This window comes from Seriola dumerili, unplaced genomic scaffold (genome assembly GCF_002260705.1).
Source record: "Seriola dumerili isolate Sdu_G_001 unplaced genomic scaffold, Sdu_1.0 BDQW01000276.1, whole genome shotgun sequence".
In the NCBI taxonomy this organism is placed as follows: Eukaryota; Metazoa; Chordata; class Actinopteri; order Carangiformes; family Carangidae; genus Seriola; species Seriola dumerili.
Genome location: NW_019174531.1, coordinates 1,263,592 through 1,285,991, shown reverse-complemented (window position 1 = coordinate 1,285,991; position 22,400 = coordinate 1,263,592). Strand labels below are relative to the sequence as shown.

Below are 22,400 nucleotides of genomic sequence, written 5' to 3'. Positions count from 1 at the left end.
ATGATTAAAAGTTACAAAATTACCCTGAGGCACTTCTGTTGCTTTGGTTCAGTTGGTCTTGACTTGGCTTATAAAAATAAAAGATTGCGCATGTAGACAAAAATGATGTTACTTGGAGCTTTTGGCAAAGAAAAATAAAAGACGCGAAAAGTGCAAAAATGACTAAGAGCCATGAGTTTGTAGCGAGCAGCTTAGAGCTAAGAGTTTCCATGGCTACAGAGCCGGGCTTTGAGCAAAGATCTCAGCTTCTAGTTTCTGCATCGTTTCTCGCTTCTCGCATCTTCTTGTCATTTGGGTTTCTCTTTCTTTTCTTTCTTCTCTTTTTCTGGATTCTCCTGAACTGTTTCTGAACTGTTCTGAACTGAACTATATGAATTGTTCACAACTGTTTTATCCCCTGGGGGCGGGTGCATGTTTCAGGGGCGTCACTCATCTTCTTGTGTGTTTCCACTTGGAGAAGAGAGTAATTTCCCTCTGAACTTTGTCTGTGAATGTTCTCATTCGTCCAGGTCATAGTTATCTCTCTCTCAAATTAAATCGAAGGCAACTGGACTTGTATTTGTCTGTGGAAGACGTTTCGCCTCTTATCCAAGCGGCTTCATCAGTTCATCATGTATTGGTCTCTCTAGTCCGCACTAGTCTGACCAGTCAGACTAGTGCGGGAGAGATAACTCTGAACTTTGGAATAATTTAATTCTAGAGTTTACTTATAAACTCGTACATCCGTCTTCCACCATGACCACAAAACATTAAATGAAATAACATATGAAACTACTTGCACTAATAATGGCAGAGAGGAGTAATAGGAGTGTTGATTTCATATTACATCCTTCAAACCTGGAATTAATCATGATACAAGTGGTTAACTGATCAAACAACAATATAAACATTTCCCAAAGCTAATAGTCTATAAATGTGGATTACGCAGCAGTTCTTTGACTGTAATAATAATAATATGGACATGCTGGATGTCATGTAGTGCGTGTTACCTCGTGTGAAGGATGCTGACAGTATGGTCACATGAAGGACATTGTCTTAAAATCTACATGTTGAAGTTTGGGATAAACTATTGCATAGGAACATCTCATGAGTTAGGGAACAGTTAGATATTTAATTTTACATTCTTCCTTAGATCTGTGTCTGTGAAGAGAGTTCTGCTGGTCACTACCCAGGACTGGAATGTGGGTTGTAGTTTATGACTCTTATCTAGAGAGGGACAGAGGAAGGGAGGTTGGTGTGTGTGTTCATGCATGGCACAGAGAGGCCAGGATTCACACCTTAGTGTTAATCAGTCCTTTTGTTGTTACTTGTCCTATATAAATAACAATCAAATATCATTAGACAGAGTCTTATTGTTACAAACTGGAGATTTTGCCTATATTCTCCAGTTGCCTGGTGTCCATTGGTTGATCCTCTGGAGCTGACCCTTTGACCTTTGGTCTGGTTCTGTGTCTCTCTGTAATGCTAACAGCATGGTCTGTTTGTGGAAGAGGGGTCCTTTGTCTCTGTTTCCGATCAATTTGATAGTTTGATGGTGGGAAGAGTTGCAAAGTGTCAATTGTGGGTCCGTAACTCTGCATGTCCTTACAATGAACTTCCTTAATGGCTTGTGACTGATGCCAGGCCACTTATGTACGCTACACATAACTCCATCCAGCTCCCTCTGTTTGTCTTCACCACATAATTTAATTTAATTTGAAAAATCTATGACAACATTGTTTTATTGGTATCTCTCCAACACATGGAAGAGTTCAAGAACACCCTGTGAAAACAAATATTGTTGGTCATTACAAGTCTGTTATTATCATTGTACCTACCAATGTAATCATAAACTTTGTATTTAATTTGAGCAGATTCATTTCATACCACACAGAGAAGAAAAATGTATACGTTATAAGGTACAGTATATTGAAGTAAATCTATTTATGCCACAATCATGAGGTGGGACAATGTCGTGTCTGTCTTACTCTGCCCAGCCGGAGAGACGTCAATGTAACCCAACGTTGGCTTGTTGACATTTTGGCGTTCAGCCAACGTTGGGTTTTTCTCAAAACTACACTGACGGTATTTTATATGACAAGTTGGTATTAGCATGAGACGTTTGGAAGACATTTGGAAGGATTTTGGTAATTTAATAAACAACTTTCAACTAACAAAATATCAACATGAGCTGTCGTTATTCTACATCAAATTAGCCTCGGCACCGGACGTTCTCCTGACTTTGAATTTTTGTCACCTGATGTCACAAACTACATTCAATCAAAAGCTGCGTGCCTGCAGGGGTCTCTTCTAATCTGATCAGGCCTAACTTTTAAGGATTTACTCTCATCATCGTATAGTATTACATTGGGCCGAAAATACAGGCTGCAATCCAAAGGAATTTAAAGTACAACATAGATTCATATTTGGTAGGTGTGACATGTAAATGGTATGAGTATAATGGTGAGTGCAACATTTCTTTTTAACACTCTGCCTTATCCCTCTGTCATGTTTTTTCTTCATGTTACACAACCTTTTGAGCTGGTCGGTATTGATTTGATTGGCAAATTGGCAGCAACACACAGTGGCAACCAGTATGTTTGTGTCATAATTAGTACTTTACAAATTGTCCGCAAGCCTGTCCTCTTCGTCAAAACATGCAGACCTGGTCACAGACCGGATCCTGAAATGTGTCCACCAGTTTGACGCACCGAAGAGAAATCTGACCAGGGGAGCGAGTTTTAAAATGTCATAATTCTTATGTAATGTTTTGGATCCATGATAGTAATATCTCTTGATATTGTATTGTTTGTGCCAAACTAGGCATTAAGAGAAGTCTATACGCTCCATATCATCCGCAGACTGATGGTCTGGTTGAGGGAATGATTCGAACCATCCAAAAGTAAGGAAAGCACGGCATGGCTATGCACAAATTGTATTGTTGCCAAAGAATTCTGCAATCTCACCAATCTCACATCATTTTACAGGGCTCTCTGCAAACGTTTTGGAACAAGCCGATCTTTTGATGTTTGGAAGTGAAGCATGTTATCATAAGATATTATCTGGTTTGTAAAAAGGCAAAATTAGGTTTGATTATATTATGAAGATTGAATGTCAGTTTTTCTTGATGTGGTCTAAAAAGTAAAACAATCTCAATTTCATGGTTTGCCGTGACGGAAGATTTATGTTTGAGCTTTTGTGTTGTGTTGTGTTGTTTTTGGCCAAGAGTAATACACAAAGCCACATGGTGCTAAAAGTAGCATCTAAGTTAGAAGCAGTGGAGAGGAATCATACAGATGCTTTTTGGAGAATGCACTACTTTTGTAAACAGCAATTAATCTGTTATTTTAGTATTCAGTTTTTTTTGTTTTTGTTTTTTTTACTGTGGGATGTTGCGCATGCATTTTCACCGGCACAGACGCTCTTTCATCAACCAATCGCTTTGGTTCCTGCAAGGGAGCTCGTCCATGAAAACTGACATCAGCCATAGCAACAGAGTCGCACTCTTAGCTTAGGAGTTTTCATGTTTCCTTACTAAAAGTTGGCCTCAGCAGCTTTGTGAATAGGACTTAGGGATTTAGGGTGTGTCTCCTCAAACAACTACTGTATGTTTTTGAGCACCAAGAGATGGACAACAGACAAAACATTCTTGAGTGAGTGACTGTGTGTGTGTGTGTGTGTGTGTGTGTGTGTGTGTGTGTGTGTGTGTGTGTGTGTGTGTGTGTGTGTGTGTGTGTGTCTGTGTCATTGACTGTCTATGCATAAAGCACAAACTCAGTTTTGTGTCATTTGGGTGCTGATACATACTAGGTGGGTAGAGGAAGGCATGTGTCAGGTTCCCAGCTGTGTCATACTGGTTACATCTAGGGCTCTTGGATGCTGGAAGTCTGACATCAGCCCTCAAACAGTCTGGTGTTACTGGCAATAGTGGGTCCAAGCTCATCTGCAATGATGGGAAAATTCAGACTTTAGTTATCATTTGTATCAGATTTAATCATCTCCAAACACTTAAAAAAATAATTGGCAATACAGTCATTTTTACCACAGAATGTCCCTGAAAACTGCATGAACACCACCTGTTAATCAATATAATAATCTTTTAAATGAACGAGGGCCGATAGAATAATACGAGCTGAGACAAAACAGGACAGGATAGCTGAGCAAATTCCATCTGCTGATGAAGACTGTGTCTCATAGCGGGTGGAGGAAAAGCTAGTTAGTGGACGCTAACTGTGGTCGGTAGACAGTGATAATGAGCATTCCTAAGCCAAAATAAACAGTGATCTGTGTTGGGTCCTGCTGAGTTACTTGAACTTCATGTGCTGTGTAAACATTTCCTTTTAAGGTGCTATTGATATTGTACTAGGTCCATATTCATAGTTCTTTTATGTTTTATCATTTTTCATGGTTGGCTTTCATGTATTAATTGACTGACTGGACATATTCCGGCTAAAATAGATTAATATACATTAATGTTTGTTTGCTAGTGTCACCACTGGCAGAATTAAACTATTTCACTCTGGCAAGTGATTAAGTAATTTAATCCACTGTGATAACTCAATTAATTTGTAAATAATTGAATTACCACACAGCAAACCTGAAGATATTCTGAACCACGTCTCATTGAATTTATGTTCATGTACAACAAATGTAACTGCGAAGAAATATTAAGAAATGTTGTAAATTTACATGTTCGGCAAGTAACAAATATGTTGATACCGAACGTATCAGTATCGTGAAACTATTTTTAGTGTGGGGTTGTTTTATTAGAAGAAGCCGACGTTTAAAGATTTACACTGAAAATTTTCCTCAAAATTTCCCTTTTTATTGAATCCATATAGAGGTTCATCATCTGCAGTGTGGGAGGAGCAAAATCAGACACTGAAACAACATGAAATTGTGCACAGTTCAACCGTGTACATGACCTGACAGGATTATGGTATTCCTCCAAAATCAACCTGATTGTCTGTCACTACGTGTGTTTTTATGGGAACTGTGCACATTTCCAGTATTGAAATTGTATATTTTTAACATTTACCGGTTTATCGACGGTGAAGGAGCTCCACAGAGGCATCAGAGCTTTGGAGCTATAGCCGCTGATGAATCCCTCCTGGTAGAGGATGCAGTAACTCTGGTCAGGCTGCAGCATCCGGGGACGACCAAATAGCACGTGCTTCTTCTCTGTTGCGGACTCTGAAAGGGGAAAAGTGTAAATGTTGACATTGGTACAAAGGTCATTTTTGCTCCCTTTACATTGTCCAATCAGTGGAATTTTTGACAACCTTGGAAATTAGTGGTGAGATGTAGGCAATGACAAAAACTCATTGATAACATTTTAAAGGAGCTAATCTAGAATCCAAAAATCTAAAAAAATCTAAAAATTAAAACACAAATGTTACTGTAGAGAAGAGGAAACAGGGCCACAGAATCACAACATGTCATGTTCTTATATTTACAAAATCTTTAAAGCGCAAAAGTCAAAATTACTCACGCTCTTCTGTGGTCAGATTCAGACGGCTATTGATGGCATTTCCACTCTAATGAGAGAGAGATGGAAACAAAACTGATTCTTTTAATGGAAATCAATGGAAGTTTATACTGTACCTAGGACATACAGAACAGTACAGATAAATGGAGAAAAGTTAAAAATATATAATTAGAAGTAAATAAAACAAAAGTGGTGACATGGTAGGAGAGTGGTTAGCACTGTCGCCTCTGAACCCTTCTTTGTGTTCTCCCTGTGTGGGCTTCCTCAAAGATACAAAGCCGTGCAGGACGGCAGCAAAGACAAGCATAGTATATGTCAAGAGTGATATGAGACCAGCTACTGTAAAAGTGGCACAGCAGAGTGTGATGAGTGATGAGTTGACTCCAGACTGTCGAGTTCCAGCCCGACCACAGAGCTGGTCTTTCTTATTAGCTTGTGACATCACCTGCCAGCCCTGATGCCAGCTCCCACAGCACACCACTGTCCAGCTACTATCCTTGGTGAAAAAGAAAAAATCAGGAACTGAGCAAAAGTTTTAGTGCCCTAAAAATAAATGTTCTCTCGCATGGGCTTCACATTAATATACTGTAATTAAAACCTGAATCAGTTTAGCCGCTTTTGATGTTTCTTTTCTAAACCTATTGCATCTATTGTTCTAACAGTGAAATATAACAGTCAACAAAATCATACAAAATGTTTTAATCATGCTCGAGTGCTCTTTTTGTTTTATTGAAAATGTCAGCAAATCATTCTGGACAGTGCTCTGCGTTTGTTATGGAGAATGATAGTGGGTCACTTTCAGGGATATGTTATGTGAGTGGCGTTGTGTATTTTTGATAACTGCCGCTGAGAAAATAAAATCACTGTTGTGAATGAGCCAAGATGAGAAACTCCCAACATCAGAAACAATAGGGGTCTATGTGCAACCAGACAGCGCCCACAGCTGGTGGAGCAGACAGGCATATAAAAGCTAATGCACAATAGGATCTCAGTTTACTCCTAAGTCAAAACATTGTATTTGAATTGTTTACAAAAAACCTTACAGCACATTGAACTTAGTTTTAACTGAGTGTGACAGTCATGTGGTGGAGGATTTGCACACATCTGGCCAAGGTGAAGATTTCTCTTCCGAAAGCTGTCAAGTATGAAAACATCCAGATAGTTGGTTGGACTGAGGAGGAGGGAGTCTCTGTTTTATTAGCAGGTGAGGTCATGGGTTGGCATGACAGACAATTGTTTGCATGTTTTATTTTGTACTTTCTTTGTGTCTTTTGATGTTTTTACTTCCTCACCGGTGTTCAATCACCCTTGCCTCCCTTGTGTCTATTTAGTCTCTGTGCTCCCCTTTGTCTGTGTCAGTTCACACTGTTGAAGTCCCCTGTGCTCCCTCATGCTTCTGCTTCCTGCTCGGTTCGTCCTTATCTTCCCTGTTTTACCCTGTTTGGATTTTTGATGTTTCCTTGTGTCACTTACTCCTGTACTCTTTCTGTTTTTTGTCATTAAAAGCATTTTCCAGCTACTCCCTTGTGTTGGCTGCATTTAGGTTCAGTCGTTTCCCTAAAACGTAACAATAAGAGGGAAGAAACACAGGAAGGTGAAGGGGTTAAGAATCCAGGGGGAGATTATATTCAAGCAGACTGTAATGATTTGTCCTGGTGAGGGAGTGTAATCATCTTAAACCTTGTGGGATATTGTAAAAAGAAATCATTTTAAAAACATTGGCGTTGCACATATTCTGAGGTTTTGCAGAAATGCAAGTAGGAAGCTGCACACGGCACCACTCACCTGCATGAAAACACAACCCCAAAAGAGCAGACTCATAAATTAACTAGAATCACCGCCTTATGGCTGTCTGCCTCTGCCACTCAAGATAAGTTGAAGGTTACATCCCTGTTTATCCAGAGTCATAGAAAATATGAACCATTTGTGTGAAATTCTGTCATAATTGCTGTGTGAAGTCTTGAGTTATGGCTAAAACCTTAGAACCTAAACCTTAGACTGCCAAAGTCTAATCAGTTTGTTGTATTAAATGTGAACGCTCTGTCCCTGAAGTTGGACTGTATTTAGTGGTGAATGCCAAAGAAACCATCACAAGAGTTTTAATGGGAACTTTGATGCTCACTTCCAGCTTTGTAGTTTGATCTGCAGTTTGATCTCTGCATGATTCACAGTTTTAAAAAGTGCTTATTAGTTGCTCCCAGTTGAGCCTCTGCCTGAAACAGGCCTCCTTAAAAGCCTGCTTTCTTCTGATCGGCAAAGCCTGAGGAGGGGCACCACCCGGCATCACGGTATCCTTTTACCAGCTATCTGTAAACTAAGTAACAGAACGTAATCGATTGGAAATGGGAACTTCCAAACCAAATCCATGCGTGCGTTTGAGCCTGTATCTTATCCAGAATATGAGAGTGGGAAGCACCAACATCAGGCAGCAACAAAGATTACAGCAGGACGTCTCTGCTGGGTAAATATTAAACCAGTGGAACTGGCTGGGATGATGAGGAAACAGCTGTGTGCATGGGCAGGGAAGCTCACGTGACTGAGAATAGGAGACAGGTGAGCAGGTGGCTCTGGCAGTCAGGTGACTGCGATATGGAGGAAAGTCTGAGGACATCTGGTGGGTGCAGCAGAGAGGTCCCCTCCGGAGGAAGAGCATCGGCGGCTGATTCGACAGCCCCAGGAACAGGTTGGTCAATGCCAACGCGACGGCAAACAGCCCCGTTGCAGAAGAGATGTAGAGCAGGACACTTCGGGTGGACGGCCCATTGGCTGGAGAATCTCAGGCAGTGGGAGGCTGACTTATGGAGCTCACATATTGCCCCTTTAATAAATCATTCTTATGTAATGACTCAGTTTATTAGTGCCATGGGTGCTCAGCTCCGAGGCACTCCTCTACAGCTAGAATAGCATCTATTAATATTCCTTCGGGCTTATTATTATTCTTCCGCCAAATTTTGGCGCGTAACTGGTCCCGCAGCTTTGAGAAGAGCCCAGTAATATATACATCAAAACATGCGTCTTGATCCCGAAAGAGGTGCTATGACTTTTGGTGTTAAAATTCCAATTTTTCCCAAAGTTATTCCAAAAATACTGGGAATAAATAATGCATTAGGAATGCATTGGAATTTTCTTTAGAAACCCACGAAATTTCACCTTTTTTCTACAAAATTTCACCTTTTTTCTGAGTCACCCAGCTCTCTCATACCTGCACGGAGAAATGTGATTCAAACTATAAAACGGAGGAAAACTTCTGCTCTCTCCAAAACACAGCAAATGTTTTTACATAACATGTAAACTTTTCAAACTATGAGCACTCAAAGGAGGAGTGGAAATCACTTTTTCTTCAAAGTTAGAGTGACAGCGTCAGTTGGCTAGAACTAAGGTCATAATTCATATATAGTTTTCTCATTTCTTATTTTCCCTTAAAATAAGTAAACATTTGTTAATGAGTTAATAATGCACACTGTTTCTCAACTGTCCTCTCCAGTTCATGGTGACTCTACTGTAAGCTTTTATACTTTTATATTTTAGCAAAATAATACCAACCAGGGCAAGGCAGGAGCATCCCAGGCTGTCTGCAGGCTCAAGGCTGACCAGCTGACAAAGAGCAGGCACGCTCTGCTCTGCAGGGGGCACCGGTGTGTAGTAGGCCTGCTTCAGGACGTGGTTCATACTGCCATGGGTCCCATTGTTGTCACTGGGAGAGATCTTCAGCAAGTCTGCATGGGACGATGACTGTTAAGTTTTGTGGATGAGTCGCTTTGCATGCTTCCTAACTACAGATCTTGTGTAGGTCACATTACAGGTGACTGTTTCCCAAAGCACACACGCAAAGATTTTTGGAATGATTTCAGCTTAGAAAATCTATTTGCAGAGACTGAAACCCTGCGAGACAAAAGTAATCCATCACAGTTAACGTTTAGATTGCTTTATGTTTCTTATGTATTGTAGTAGTATGTAGGTAACACAGGCGCAAACAAGGAGCGGTTCTGTAACTCTTCACGATTGGTGAAGAGTTAACATTCTTTCCGCAACATGAACTTAGCTTGATAGATGTTCTTTGACAATAGAAATAACAGAGTTTAATAATGCAGTTAAAATCATTGGAAAAATAATAATAATAAATAAGTTTCAGACTGCGGTTTGTTTGGAGTCTTACTATTAGATGTCATTTATCAAAAGAACACCAAAAAACTCACCACACATGAGATTGTATAGCTCGACGTTGGAGAACGGTTCAATTGCTGTTTTGGACTTAAATTTGGGTCCATAACTGACAAACATGGCCTGCATGAAAAGAAGAAAGAAGAAATTTCAAACATTTATTTCAGTGCTGTACTGGCAATGATGGACACGTTGGGGAAAAAGGTCAAGAGAGTCAAAAGGTGAAGAACTAAAAGTTACGGAATAACTGTAATAAAAAAATAAATAAAGAGATACATTTTAGAGGGGGCAGAAGGGCTTATTGGAGACATAATTGCTGACTAGTTGGAGAGAAAAAAAACAAAAATCCTCAGTGCTCACATGCATGCTCTCAGCATCGTTGTCATAGCCATGAGCTCCACCAGAGCAGAAGGTGAGAGAGCCAGGATATCTGCAGGGACACAGGGGAGTTCTTCAGTTTTAGCTCAAAAGTCAGTCGGATCAGTCTCTAACATAAACTGAAAAGCAGTGTTCCGAGTTTGAAGGAGTGCGTGGGTGAGGGAATAAACTCCCCTGGCGAGTTTATATCACAGGACAAGATGAGTGCATTAAAAGTAATTTGTTTCTGTCAGTGAGTGGGCTGATAACATCCTGAGGGGCATTCTGTGTATTTTGAAACGTTTAAATGTGGCTCACTCATCATCTGGCTGTTAACCAGATCCAGACAGTTTATATCGCAAATCAAATTGTGTCCTTTTCAAATACACCTTCCCACGTTTTATGTGTTTCCTAACGTCCTCCTGATTCAATTTTTTTGCATCCTTTAGTTGTTGGCTGCAATTAAGACACAGTAAAAAACACAAACTAACAGACAAACTGAAGGCGAACGATGGGTACCTCTCAAACAGCCATTTTGGGTCGACCAGGATGTTGACGTCTTCGATACGACGGCTGTTGGCAAAGTGAAGACGCTTTGGTAGGTTGGCCTTCAAGTACGGTTTGATCTTCTGGTCTGGTTTCTTACACTGAATCATCAGCAAAAACACAGGAAATGACTTTATTTTAAATGGACACATTCATTTCTTGTAGCAAAAACAGCTTTATTGTCTTTATGTTTCATGTAAAAACTAATACATGAGTAGGTTTAACCGCATGCATCATAACCTCCACTGATCAGACTCAACTGATTAGCAACAAACTTGGTGAAAGTCACTGGCCAGAGACAAACCCATTACATTTTGGGTTCAGATCCAAATCACTGACTATGAATCAGATTTATTTTGTATGATGTCTGGTGTGTGTTGTTTGTGGCTTTAGTGGAAGTCTGAGCTCCCTGAATGCTTGATTCTTCAGAAATGATCTCATTTGTCAGATGGTGGTTATCGCATTTCACACTGAACTGTTTTTGTAAAAAATTGTTGAACATGTGGGTGTTGATGAAAGGTTGGTTACTTACAGTCATGTTAGAAACAAGTCCAGCTGAGTTCACTATTGAAAGGATGAAGGACAAAAGTCAAAATTTATGTCATTTCACAAAGCCCAAACTTTTACCAACACACACATACACAGCACATGAAAGGTTTATTTTCTGCAGCGTCATCAAATATATTTAAATTCACACACCTTTCAGGCAATGTCACCAGCAGCTTTCTGATTGGACTCTGATTTGTGATTGTATTGTCATTGTCCAATCAGATTCAGGTGTAAATACAGGGTCAAAATTCGTACTAGTAATTTCAGCATCACACAGTTTTCTGCTTCGTATCAGTACACACTTGTTCACAAAAGCACTTGTTCTTCTTTCACAGTGTATAAATCTTTAACACATGCACAAATTTGAATTTCTCGAATGAAAAAACTCTGGATTGGGGAAAATCTTAGGTTTCCCTCAAAGTCATCTTTTCTTGTGTCCGACAAAAAGCTAAGATTAAGCACAGCGCACAGTACACATTTTGTGACTGCACATAACACAGTAGCAAAAGAAGGTATGTGAACCCTTATGAATGATTAATGGGTCATACAATTTGATCTGCTCTTCATCTAAATCCCAAATACAGATCATGCAAACAGTTATAATCTTTTGAGTCTTTACTGAGCACAACCATTAAACTTTCACATTGCTGGTGGTGAACCCTTGGATTTAATTACTGATCAACCTTCTTTGGCACCAATAACCTCAAACCAGGTCTTCCAGTAGTTGCTGATCAGACCTGCTCAGTGTTCAGGAGGAAGTTTGGAACATTCTTTCTTATAGAGCTGCTTCAGCTCAGACATATTCCTAGGATGTCTGGTGTCAGCAACTCTCTTCAGCTCATTCCATGTCATCTGTACTGGATTGAGCCACCCCAACATTATCCTGTAAGACACTTTGATATACTTTGGAATTCATTTTCTCCCTCAATGATGTCAAGCTGTCCAGTCCCACATGCTCCCTCCACCCTACTTCACCTTTGTGATGATGTTTCCATGCTGGTATATGAGTATATGGGTTTTTTTTTGGAGAGCAGCAGCTTCCTCTGTGGTGTCCTGCCAGTACAATAATAAAGATTCAAATAGTTTTTCTTGCCATTGTAAATCTTTCTTCAGCGTTTGGTAGTTTTCATCAGCATCTGCTTTCACTCAAATGCCCAGATGCTTTGTTGGACTGATACAGTGGTTGAATGTCAGAGAGGTTCATTCAGGAGCATGCAGGTTCCACTGTAACCAAACCAAAAATACATGCACCTTGTGAAAAATTTAAACTGGAGCCAGTCCATATACTGGGAGTAGACCTTGATAATTAGGTGTCATGTTTAGAAACCTAGAAACCACATGATTCTTGATAGGTTGATGAAATGTTATGGTTACGAAACCCATCACAAGCCTTTTTATAGTTCCTTGAGTCAGACCTTTCACCTGTGTGGTTCATAAAGCCCCCTTTGTATATTTACTCACAGACTTTGTCTTTGTTTTTAGCTCTGATCCGTCCGAATGGCCCCTCGGTGACGTAGTAGTTGCTGATGTCTCCCACCAGCTCCTGTAGCACCTCCTTCCTGTTGCAGCTTGTATCTTCCATACCTGCAACAGCAATCAGATTAATCTCTCTACTGATATCCTACAGCCACTTAAAGAACATACTATTGGTTTTGGATGTTTTACTTATTAACTGCAATTCACAAGTTTTTACACTTCATACTTCATGGCACTACAGTTTTTGGATTCATTTCTTTCCAGGGAAACAGGCGATAAAAATTAAGTTGCAGACACTCGGACCTTTCTTCAGACAGGTGATCCATCATGGTAAATCACAAGGTGGTTATGAACAAGTGCGCAGGCACTGTTAAGAAAACATATAAGGTTTGATGGTCAGCTGCTAATCATCTGGCAGACGCTTTTATCCAAAGTGACTTACAAGTGAGGGACAACACCAAAGCTTCAGTGCAGTGGGAGACCTTGAAGTAAGCACAAAGTACTAAATCTGTTCAGCAAGGCAAAGGGCAGGGAAGTCAAGTAAAGAAGTGCTCTCTGAAGAGATGAGTCTCCAAGAGATTCTTGAACATAGAGAGGGATATCATTGACTGCTTTGATAGCATTCAGTAGCTTGTTCCACCATCGGGAAACCACAGACGAGACCAGTCTGGACTGAGACTGTCTCGTGTGCAGGGATGGAAATGCCAGATGACATTCTTTAGAGGAACGCTGTTGTCAAGAAGGAGCATAAGGCTGAATGACTAAGTTCAAGTAGATGGGTGCAGACCCAGAAGTCACTCTGAACTATTCATTATAAATTCTGTTTATTTCTCTGAATATTATTGTATTTGTATATTGTAAGTCTGGGTCACTATTAATATTGTACTCTTACTTTTGTAATCCTAAATGGAGGTTATGTTAAAGGGCCTTGCCCTTCATATTCATGTAGTTCATAACAGAAAGGATATTAGTAGGGTATTTGGTACACATATAAATATGGACATTTCTTAAATAATTTAAAGTAATTACTCTGTGTTCTTATAATACCAGTGTCTGATAGTGATTTACTGTCATTCCAGACTGATGGCAATAGTGAGTATTCAACAATAAACCCTGCTGGATCCTGAAGCAGATTGATCAAGAATTACATCTCCTCGCCTTCCTTCCTGTGTCCTGACTGATACACCATCCTGTTTACTGCTAAAACCTAAAGGGAGCTAGCCCTATCCTTTCACCTCATAAACAACGGCATTTAAAAGGATATTGGATCGGTTGATTCCTGCTGTATAGGTCAGTACCTGCCATGATACCGATCCAGCATAATGTATCGGTGCATCCCGAGTCGTACCCACACAAAACGTTGGTAAATTGATTAGACTCACTTCTTCATTTTAATTCATTGGTTTAAAATAATACAGGTGACTGAGAAAAAATTTCCCAAAGACACATTAGAATATGTTGTGAGTTACCATGATCGGCCACAATGATGATGTTGAGACAACGGTGTAGGCCGATCTGCTTGAGGCCGTTCATGAGCTGACCAATGATCTTATCCACACCCTGGAGTGCTTCAATCAGCTGGAGGAGACAAGTGAAACAAACACAGACCCTCAGCAGCTGGATACAATATGATGTCAAGACATAAAAGATAGGACATAAAAATTATTATTCTGTTCTTAATTATGCAATAATCATTCACAAGGTTTCTTTTTATCTCTGACAATACTAACTGCAGAGTAGCAGTGGACATCACTGAGGCCATAAGCACTAAAGCTACTGTAACTATACTTTTGGCAAAGGAAAGTCCTTCAGAGTTCAAGCCTTGGCAAATGAGATCAAATATAAACAGCAGAAATTAAACTGTCACAGCAGTGGGCATTATAAAATGAAATAAAAAAGAGGGAAAGTGTAGAATTCACTGCATTTTTGACACGGCACTGTTGTTGTGAAATTGGCCTTATAGTCTGTTTGGCTCCTCAATAAACTGACCGGTCATTACCACCAAACATGTGAAACATTGTACAGTCAGGAGTGCAGGGTTGACCATGAGATGTCAAAAGGCTTTGTCTTTCTTTTGCATCTTCACCCTGGAGATAAGTGATGCTTCATTCACAATATACCTGTGGATGTGTGATATGTGTGGATGAGCAACAGTAAATTTAACTTTGAAAAAAAAAAAGAAAACAGGATATGGGAGTGACTGCCAAGGGATGCGGATGTGGGCATTTTTGATGACTACTGTTGTTTGGTATGATATGATGTTCCAGATAAAGTGAGCAGACAAGCTCCATGGTTTCCTCAGTGACTGAATTCCCTCAGGCATTTTGATTTTGCACTTCACTTGTGCCCACACTGATGCCATGGAGATTGCTAAAACCTGGAGATGAGCCAGAGGTAGGTGTAAGAGTTTCAGAATGAAACTGGGGCAACCTGACACAACTCCAGAGTGGATTTCCCTGCCACTCATCTGAAGCTTTTGGAAAGGTGGAGCCAGGATTTTCAGCACATCATTAAAAATTTAGATAGATGAATACACAGGCCTGACTTCAGAGGCACAGTGGAACACTTAATTTTACAGAGAAATTACAAGTTCCAGTTGAACTTATGTTTTGTGTTTATGTTAAAAACGTTTCATATTTGAATCATTTGCTTTAGCTTGCTGTTAATAACACACAAAGTGAAACAAGCGTAGGGTTGCCTAAAAACTAGCTAGCGGTACTAGCCAAACTTAATATCCCCTGAGCTAGCATCTAACTACAACGGCCCTGCTTAATGACGTGCCAGATCTTATTTTGGAACATTAAGCAGCGTCCTCTATTTTTTTCTTTCTTCTCCTTTCTCTTTTTGCGGCTGTCCATGCTTCCACACTAATGTGAAAAATGAACACACACATTCCCTGGATAATACCAACACGTCTATGATAACTCTGTATGAGCCCAAATGACAGTTCATAGCTGTTATTAGGTCATTAGCTGACCGATTACAATTCCAGTCACATCAGGATTGTACCACTTGAGGACGGGCCACTCATTTAGCCCCCTACTGCAAATATAGACTTGGATGCAGTTGTGCGCAGGGAGATACAAGAGGAATTCTCCTGACCCTCCTGATTACCACTCCCCTACTGCCTGACTTTGGGCACGGCTGTAAAGTGGGCACTCGTGCCGCACATCTTTAGAAACCTAGGTACGGCCGCTGTGGCTCAGCAGGTTGTCCTTTAATTACAAATTAACATCTTAAGTAGGAACTTGAAGCCACAGAGAGGGTGGGAAAGTCAGTAAGTAAGAGACAGATGAACACTTTGCTGGTATAAGTCTTTTTGTAGAATTTGTAGACAATAAGAAACATGTAGAATAACACCAGTCTTTACATTCAATATAAAAATGTTGACTAATGCTCACACCCATGCCCAAAACTTTTCTTATTCTCACTTCTAAAACACAAAACATTAACACCACTTACTTATTAACATCACAGACCTTTGAGTTTTCAAACTTAAATGAAACCTTTACAACAGTAATTAGCTGCAGTGCTTGTTTATGAATCACTCCTTCGCATGTGAACCACAGAAGCTGGAGGACAGTCTCTGAGTTTCATTGAAGTCACAGCTGAAATGAATTTACATTTTATCCTCAGGCAAGTAGACAGCAAGACGAAGCAAAGTAATCCCAAAGCAATCTGGTTCCAGTTTCACAACCGGTTGTCAGTTAGAGGCATTTGATATTGCGCTGAAACTAGAGGTAAAACACAACACAAACCAGCTCAAAGATAACAACTAGATAAAAGCAGCCATAAAAAATATAGGAAAAATGTATTCATACCAGCGTTGAGAAATGCATCACCTAAACCTCTATTACATGTTTGGTCTTCATTTGAGTCCAGACCATTGACTTGCTTATACTTTGTTTTCTTTTTGTCACTCAGATATCAGTTTCTTTGTCTGCTCCACCATTATCTAAAAAGAGTTATTATCAAGGCTCTCTCGATGGCTTCAGGAAAAAATTTAGCAGCATCTCACATCAAGCACACTTCATTCTGTCACTGATAACGCTCCTCATCCAATAGGTTCAATGATAACCTTAACCCTACTCTACTGCATCAGAAGTTCTTCGTCAAGCCTGGAATCAATCAATGCAAAAGTACAAATAGACTAATAGGCATCCAAATCCAAATACCATCCTGACCTACAACCCAAGATTTCTATTTACCATCAAACAACCCTGAACACTGATTTCCTGTTTCACAGCTGAAGTTTATAATGAGTTTTTCACTGGAAACATATTACAAATAAGGATGTGTCTCTCCCCCTCTGATCCCTCCTAGCCTGTACTTGCTGATGACCAAATCAAAAGATGATTTCTTGTGACCAAAAGATGGAAAAGTGTACAAATCAGACCAACATGTTAACGCTTCAGTTTGGCTGGTTTATTTGTGCACAAAGGACAGATCTGGTGCTGGGTACACCAAGTCTGTCACTGAATGACAGAACTTGAGCTGCTTATATCCTAACTTGATCAAGGCATGGTAATTATTATCTGTTAACCTCAAAACCTTTCTCTCAGTGTTTCACTTTTATTGCTTATATTGCTATAACTGGAAGTACATGCATCACTAAATCTCTGCAAGGATGTAGATAATCTTCTAAACACCAATATAACCATAAAACCCTTGATGTGTGACAGACTCCTTGGTATCCTGCTCCCCCAAAGGTCAGCAGCCTACCTAAAGTTCACATTCTTGACATTCTTAAACCAAAGTTACCAACATGCAACACAAATACAACCTTACACCAAACCACCAGCCAACCTTTACAGTTTGAATTAGTTAGTTTGACCACACTTTCTCAGATGTCCACTAGCTCCAAAACCAACCATATACATGTTCACGGTGGGTTTGAATCAGAAACCTACAAGATCTGCCAGATGGCCTTCCCATCTCTCACAAAAAAAAAACCCCATAAGGGTAAATATTGGCTAGACATGGAGTCACCACCAGAGGGAGGGAGAAGCCTTGTCATGATGATAAAATCAATACCACCTTTGGCTTCTTGCGGTCACCAAGCCCGTGGATCTCAAGTAAATGAACAGATAGGGTGACGAGGCTCATGAGATCAGTCTGATGTTTTATTCAACAAACGTCATGCATTATTTAATGCGTTGTTTGCCGTGTGACCGCAATGCCACCTACTGACCAGGGAGAGGTATGTCTATTGTTGGGACTCATCATTCAAGAGACAAGATGTTTCTTTGCTCCACTGGACAAAGGAACTCACACTCCACAGACTCCACAGTTCCTCACCTGGGGACGACCCTTCCCCCCACGGACCTTACTGGCCAGCCAGTGTGGGTCAGCGTGTGACATGTGAACCCCAAGGGTGTCACCAAACAAAACCAGATCTCTGGCCCTCTTGTTGTTCTTTTCTCTTCTTGGCTTGCTCTGGAGAGCAGCTCCAGCTCACTCCTCTCGGCTCTTCAAAGGGCGACAAGGCCCCAGCCCAGGTCAGCTCTGCTACCTGAGAAACCAGCTCTTTCGCCGGCCTGCTCACAGCAGACTGCAACACTCTTCTCCTCAACAGCAGCGACCTGCTTCGGATTAACTGTGAGAGAACCAAATCCTCTTCAGAATCAGCAGCTACAACACAAGGCCAGCTGATTTTCAAAGCAACAGGAGTCATAGCAGAGTTAGCGTGGAACAGCTAACTCTGTGTGGAGAACAAAGGAGATAACAGCAAAGCAACACAGCCAGACAGGACTTTACTCCACCAGGAAGCCTCCCAACTCACTGGACTGTACACCAACACTGGAAAGGACCTCTTTGCTTGTTCCAAGGACTGGGTAACGTTAACTGACTGGGCCTAACCTTTCCCAGCACAGCATAGCACAGCACAGCATAGCTAAGCAGCAGAAGTCTTAACTTTGTTAATGTACTTGTTGATTGATGTCTTGTTGTTGTAATGTTTGCTTAGGTTGTGGTCAGTCATCCAGTTAATTGAGTACTCGTATGTTCACACACATAGCAGTACGTCTCAGTTCTAGAACCTGCATGAAGCAGGATAGGATTGTACTTTATTACATTGTTTATCAAATTATTGTTGTTTAACGCCGGTTCATCTATTAACAGTGTTGAACATCATCTCGACAGTTCCTGACAGTCCTGTATACCACTATGAAAGTTTCCTTGATGTGCTGCATTGAGATTATTGTTAAACCATATGCTTTTCTTCATATTCTATGTAATATGCTCTCATGTGTCGAATCACTGTTGATTGACCATAGTATAGAAGCAAAGTAGAGTTTTCTGACACAACTTTACATACTTCCAAGGTTGGATGACCCTGATGAAGTACCATAAGCCAAAACGCATAGGTCTAAAATTTTGTGCTGCTGGAGTTTTCACCCCCCTCATTGACCCCCCTAATCAGTGGAAATATGTGATCTCATTGGCCCAGTTGTCTGCCCCATAATGTATGTCTGCTGTCAGTTCATAAAAGAGCTGACATCCCATAGTTCCTCCGCACTTCCAGCACTTTAACTCACTTCTTTTTTGCAGTTCTTCTTTTTAGTCTACTTTTGGTTCTTCTTGAGTTTTCTCCTTTTGGTTTTTGTCCTTCAAGATTTTCTGTTAACTGTTCACCAAACCTCTTTACCTTGTCTAGACTGGTCATCCTGCAACATTTTTTTTATTCTCTGTTAAGATTCATGCATTTTTATCTTTAGCTAAAACAAGCCACAGTTTGTAACTCAATAACAAACTGAATGAGTCTAAGTCTTTATAGTTGTAGTACTTCTGTAAGTCTTGCTTTGATAGTATTTGTCATCCGAACAACAAGATTACTTTCAAGACTATTCAACAAGTCTAGTTAAGGAAAGTGGGTGTAACAACCCTACCCTAACCTTAAGTCTAACCCAAATGGACCAACAAAAACCAGCAGAGGCTGAACCATCTACCAACTTCTGCCTGCTTGCAAGGATCGTCCTGAGCCTTAGAAATCGGTTTCATCCACCCTGGAGTGAGGTCGCCGGAGTGAGGTCGCCAGATCAGTTGAGCAGCCTCACTGGGAGAGTGGCAAGTTAAACTGGCACCAACCTCACCACTTTGGGCCCAACAAAAAAGGGATTCAGTTGTAAGAGGACACCGCAAAAATAGGTAAAAACCTTACTTCTGCTTTCTGTGATCAGAGTTGATGTTGAATAGATCTTTCTTAAATCTAAGTCCTAGAGCAGTACATCTCTTAGCGTTCAGCTGTTGACTGGTAACTCTGAATTACATTGTGTGTGTGTGTGTGTGTGTGTGTGTGTGTGTGTGTGTGTGTGTTTGTGTGTGTTAAGGCTTAAAATGTGGCTCTAAAAAAATTCATTTTTCCTGAACTTCTGCTACATAATGAATTCTCAATCAACACCACTTTCAAAAGTTGGATTTTAGTGTTCTTAAAGGCATTTTTCATTTTGTGTGATTGGGCATGAATTCAAAAATACCATTAGTACAGTTACTAAAGAGTCTGCAACTGATCCAAAGCTACATTCTTTCAGTCTCAGAGTTCACTGTTAGTCTGAATCATCTGTTCAGATAAGGTTAACCATTACCTGGAAGTGTAGCTGACCAACTGAAATACTGTCAACACTGCTGTCATGTTTGGTTAGAGCTGTAAACAGTTTTTGATGTTCTTTCGTCGTACTATCTGAATTGGCCATAAACACGTCTTCTTGACCCCTCACCCTCCCCCTGGATCATACTGGAGAGAGGCAGACTTTCTTTCCATATACATGCTCTTAAGTGGTGGAAGAAGATTATCTTTAGGTGTAAATACATGCAGAATTAAAAAATCTAACCATTTGTCCACGAGGGACTTGGTATTCTCATGGTATATCCATGTAATTGTGATCAGACGCCTAAAAGGGCACAGACTTTAACACAGTGAGTGCCGTACAGGAGATCTGCTTATGTGTCTCTGTACTGTAAGTAATGTGAAACTTCCAAAGTTCACTACATAACCGTCCGAGCTACGCATTAAGTCTCATAAAGAGTCTGACTCTCTCTGATGTGATTTTTATGGTTCTATTAGAGATATCAATCTTTATTGAGATCTTTCATCAGTGGCCTATTAACAGACTTCAGACTTTTTAATTGTACTATAAGGGGCCTTATCTGTGATCATTTATGGCAATGGGCAGCACTGATAAGGCCAATGCGTCTGTGAGTCTGGTGAACTTACCCCTCCGCTGACAGGACCAAAACTGTGTCCAGATTTATCAGGCTCCTCCAGATACAATGTGTAGAAATCTGGCCTGATGGGAAAGATGATCTTTACTGAGACTTGGCATTAAAATATGAAAACAAGAGAATTTTAACAGGTAAAATTCTGAAAATCAACCCAAATGATTTTAAATTCAATCAATGCAAACAGAATAAAATGAACCTGATTTAAATTTAACAGCAGTTTTGTGTGACCTTTCCTAAATTGAGTCGAAGAGGAACCAACCTTTCCTCATCTGGCAACTGCAACCATTTCAGCACAGTGAATACTCTTTCTTCAAATGGCACTTTACTAAAAAAAAGAATAGAAAAAAAAGAATAAAGGAGGAGGAGTAATCATTCTGTCTTTGAGAGGCACCAGGGACAATGACATTATTGAGCTCATTGTTAAATCTGCCAGTGTCCTCACTCTTCCAGGCAGTAGGATATTTTAACTAAGCAGTGTGAGATAAACATGGTATTAAAATAGAATTACCACATTTCAGTTGTTCTGCCAAGTTGCAGGAAATATGGTCACAGTCTCTTCTTCCTGAGTTACAGCATTGAATAATAGCCAGAAGAGTTTTTGCAGAACATTATGATGTCACAGTGAAGTTGACCTTTGACCTTTTTGGTGTATGGATATGTTACATCACTTAATTTTATCCTTATAGACATTTGAGTTAAATTGCATCATAATTACTGTATGAATTCTTTAGTTTTGGTCAAAAAAATGTGTTTTGTGAGGTCTCTGTGACTTTGACATTTGACTGTTGACCACCAAATTCTAATCAGTTCATTCATGAGTCCAAATGAATGTTTGTGCCATATATTAAGAAATTGCCTCAAGGCGTTACTGAGATATCACGAGAAGGGAACGGACAGACAAACTGAAAACAGTCCTTGACTATGGCATGATTGTTGTTTTGAATATTTCTGAAACTGCTGGTCTTCTGGATTTTTCCAGAATGGCGCAACAACAAAAAACATCCAGCAGCTCATGTTGATGAGAGAGGTCAGAGGAGAATGGACAGACACACAGATAACCACTCTTTACAGCTGTGGTGAGCAGGAAAGCTTCAGGGTGAACAACACGTCCAACCTACAACAGCAGAAGATCACGTCAGGTTCCACTTCCTGTCACCAAGAACAGAACCCTGAGGCTGCAGAGGACACAGACTCAACGAGACTGGATAGTTGAAAACCTGGTCTGATGGATCTGGATTTCTGCTGAAGCAGCAGATGGTAGAATCAAAATCTGGTATCAACAGCATGAATCCAAGGACCCAACCTGCCTTGTGTCAACAGTGCAGGCTGATGGTGGTGGTGTAATGGTGTGGGGAATATTTTTTTGGCACATATTGGGCTCTTAATACCAATCACTCATGTTTGAATGCTCCATGTCACAAACTGGTTTCATGAACACGACAGAGTCCAGTGAACTTCAGCAGCCTCCCTGGTCTGAATCCAGTAGAAAACCTTCTGGCTGCGGTAGAACAGAGAAGACATTGGCAGCTTGTGATGCAATCATGTCAACACGGAACAGTGTGACGGAGGAAAGTTTCCAAAATCTCCAGGCCCGGCCACGAAGAACTGAGGCTGTTTTTACAGA

At 40.4% G+C, this 22,400-nt stretch overlaps 1 protein-coding gene across 1 annotated transcript in view; it reads right to left on the bottom strand.

Moving 5' to 3' along the window:
* LOC111230651 (venom phosphodiesterase 1-like) overlaps nt 1-22,400 on the bottom strand; it is a 43,682-nt gene that overhangs the window by 8,762 nt on the left and 12,520 nt on the right. The window contains exons 10-21 of the mRNA XM_022757441.1: nt 21,036-21,101; nt 20,769-20,841; nt 14,026-14,134; nt 12,542-12,664; nt 11,064-11,095; nt 10,505-10,632; nt 9,989-10,058; nt 9,664-9,751; nt 9,011-9,183; nt 5,471-5,516; nt 5,018-5,172; nt 3,787-3,922 (exon numbers count right to left, since the gene is read on the bottom strand). Coding sequence (XP_022613162.1) covers nt 3,787-3,922; nt 5,018-5,172; nt 5,471-5,516; nt 9,011-9,183; nt 9,664-9,751; nt 9,989-10,058; nt 10,505-10,632; nt 11,064-11,095; nt 12,542-12,664; nt 14,026-14,134; nt 20,769-20,841; nt 21,036-21,101 — 1,199 coding nt within the window. The remainder of the gene's footprint in view (nt 1-3,786; nt 3,923-5,017; nt 5,173-5,470; nt 5,517-9,010; nt 9,184-9,663; nt 9,752-9,988; nt 10,059-10,504; nt 10,633-11,063; nt 11,096-12,541; nt 12,665-14,025; nt 14,135-20,768; nt 20,842-21,035; nt 21,102-22,400) is intronic.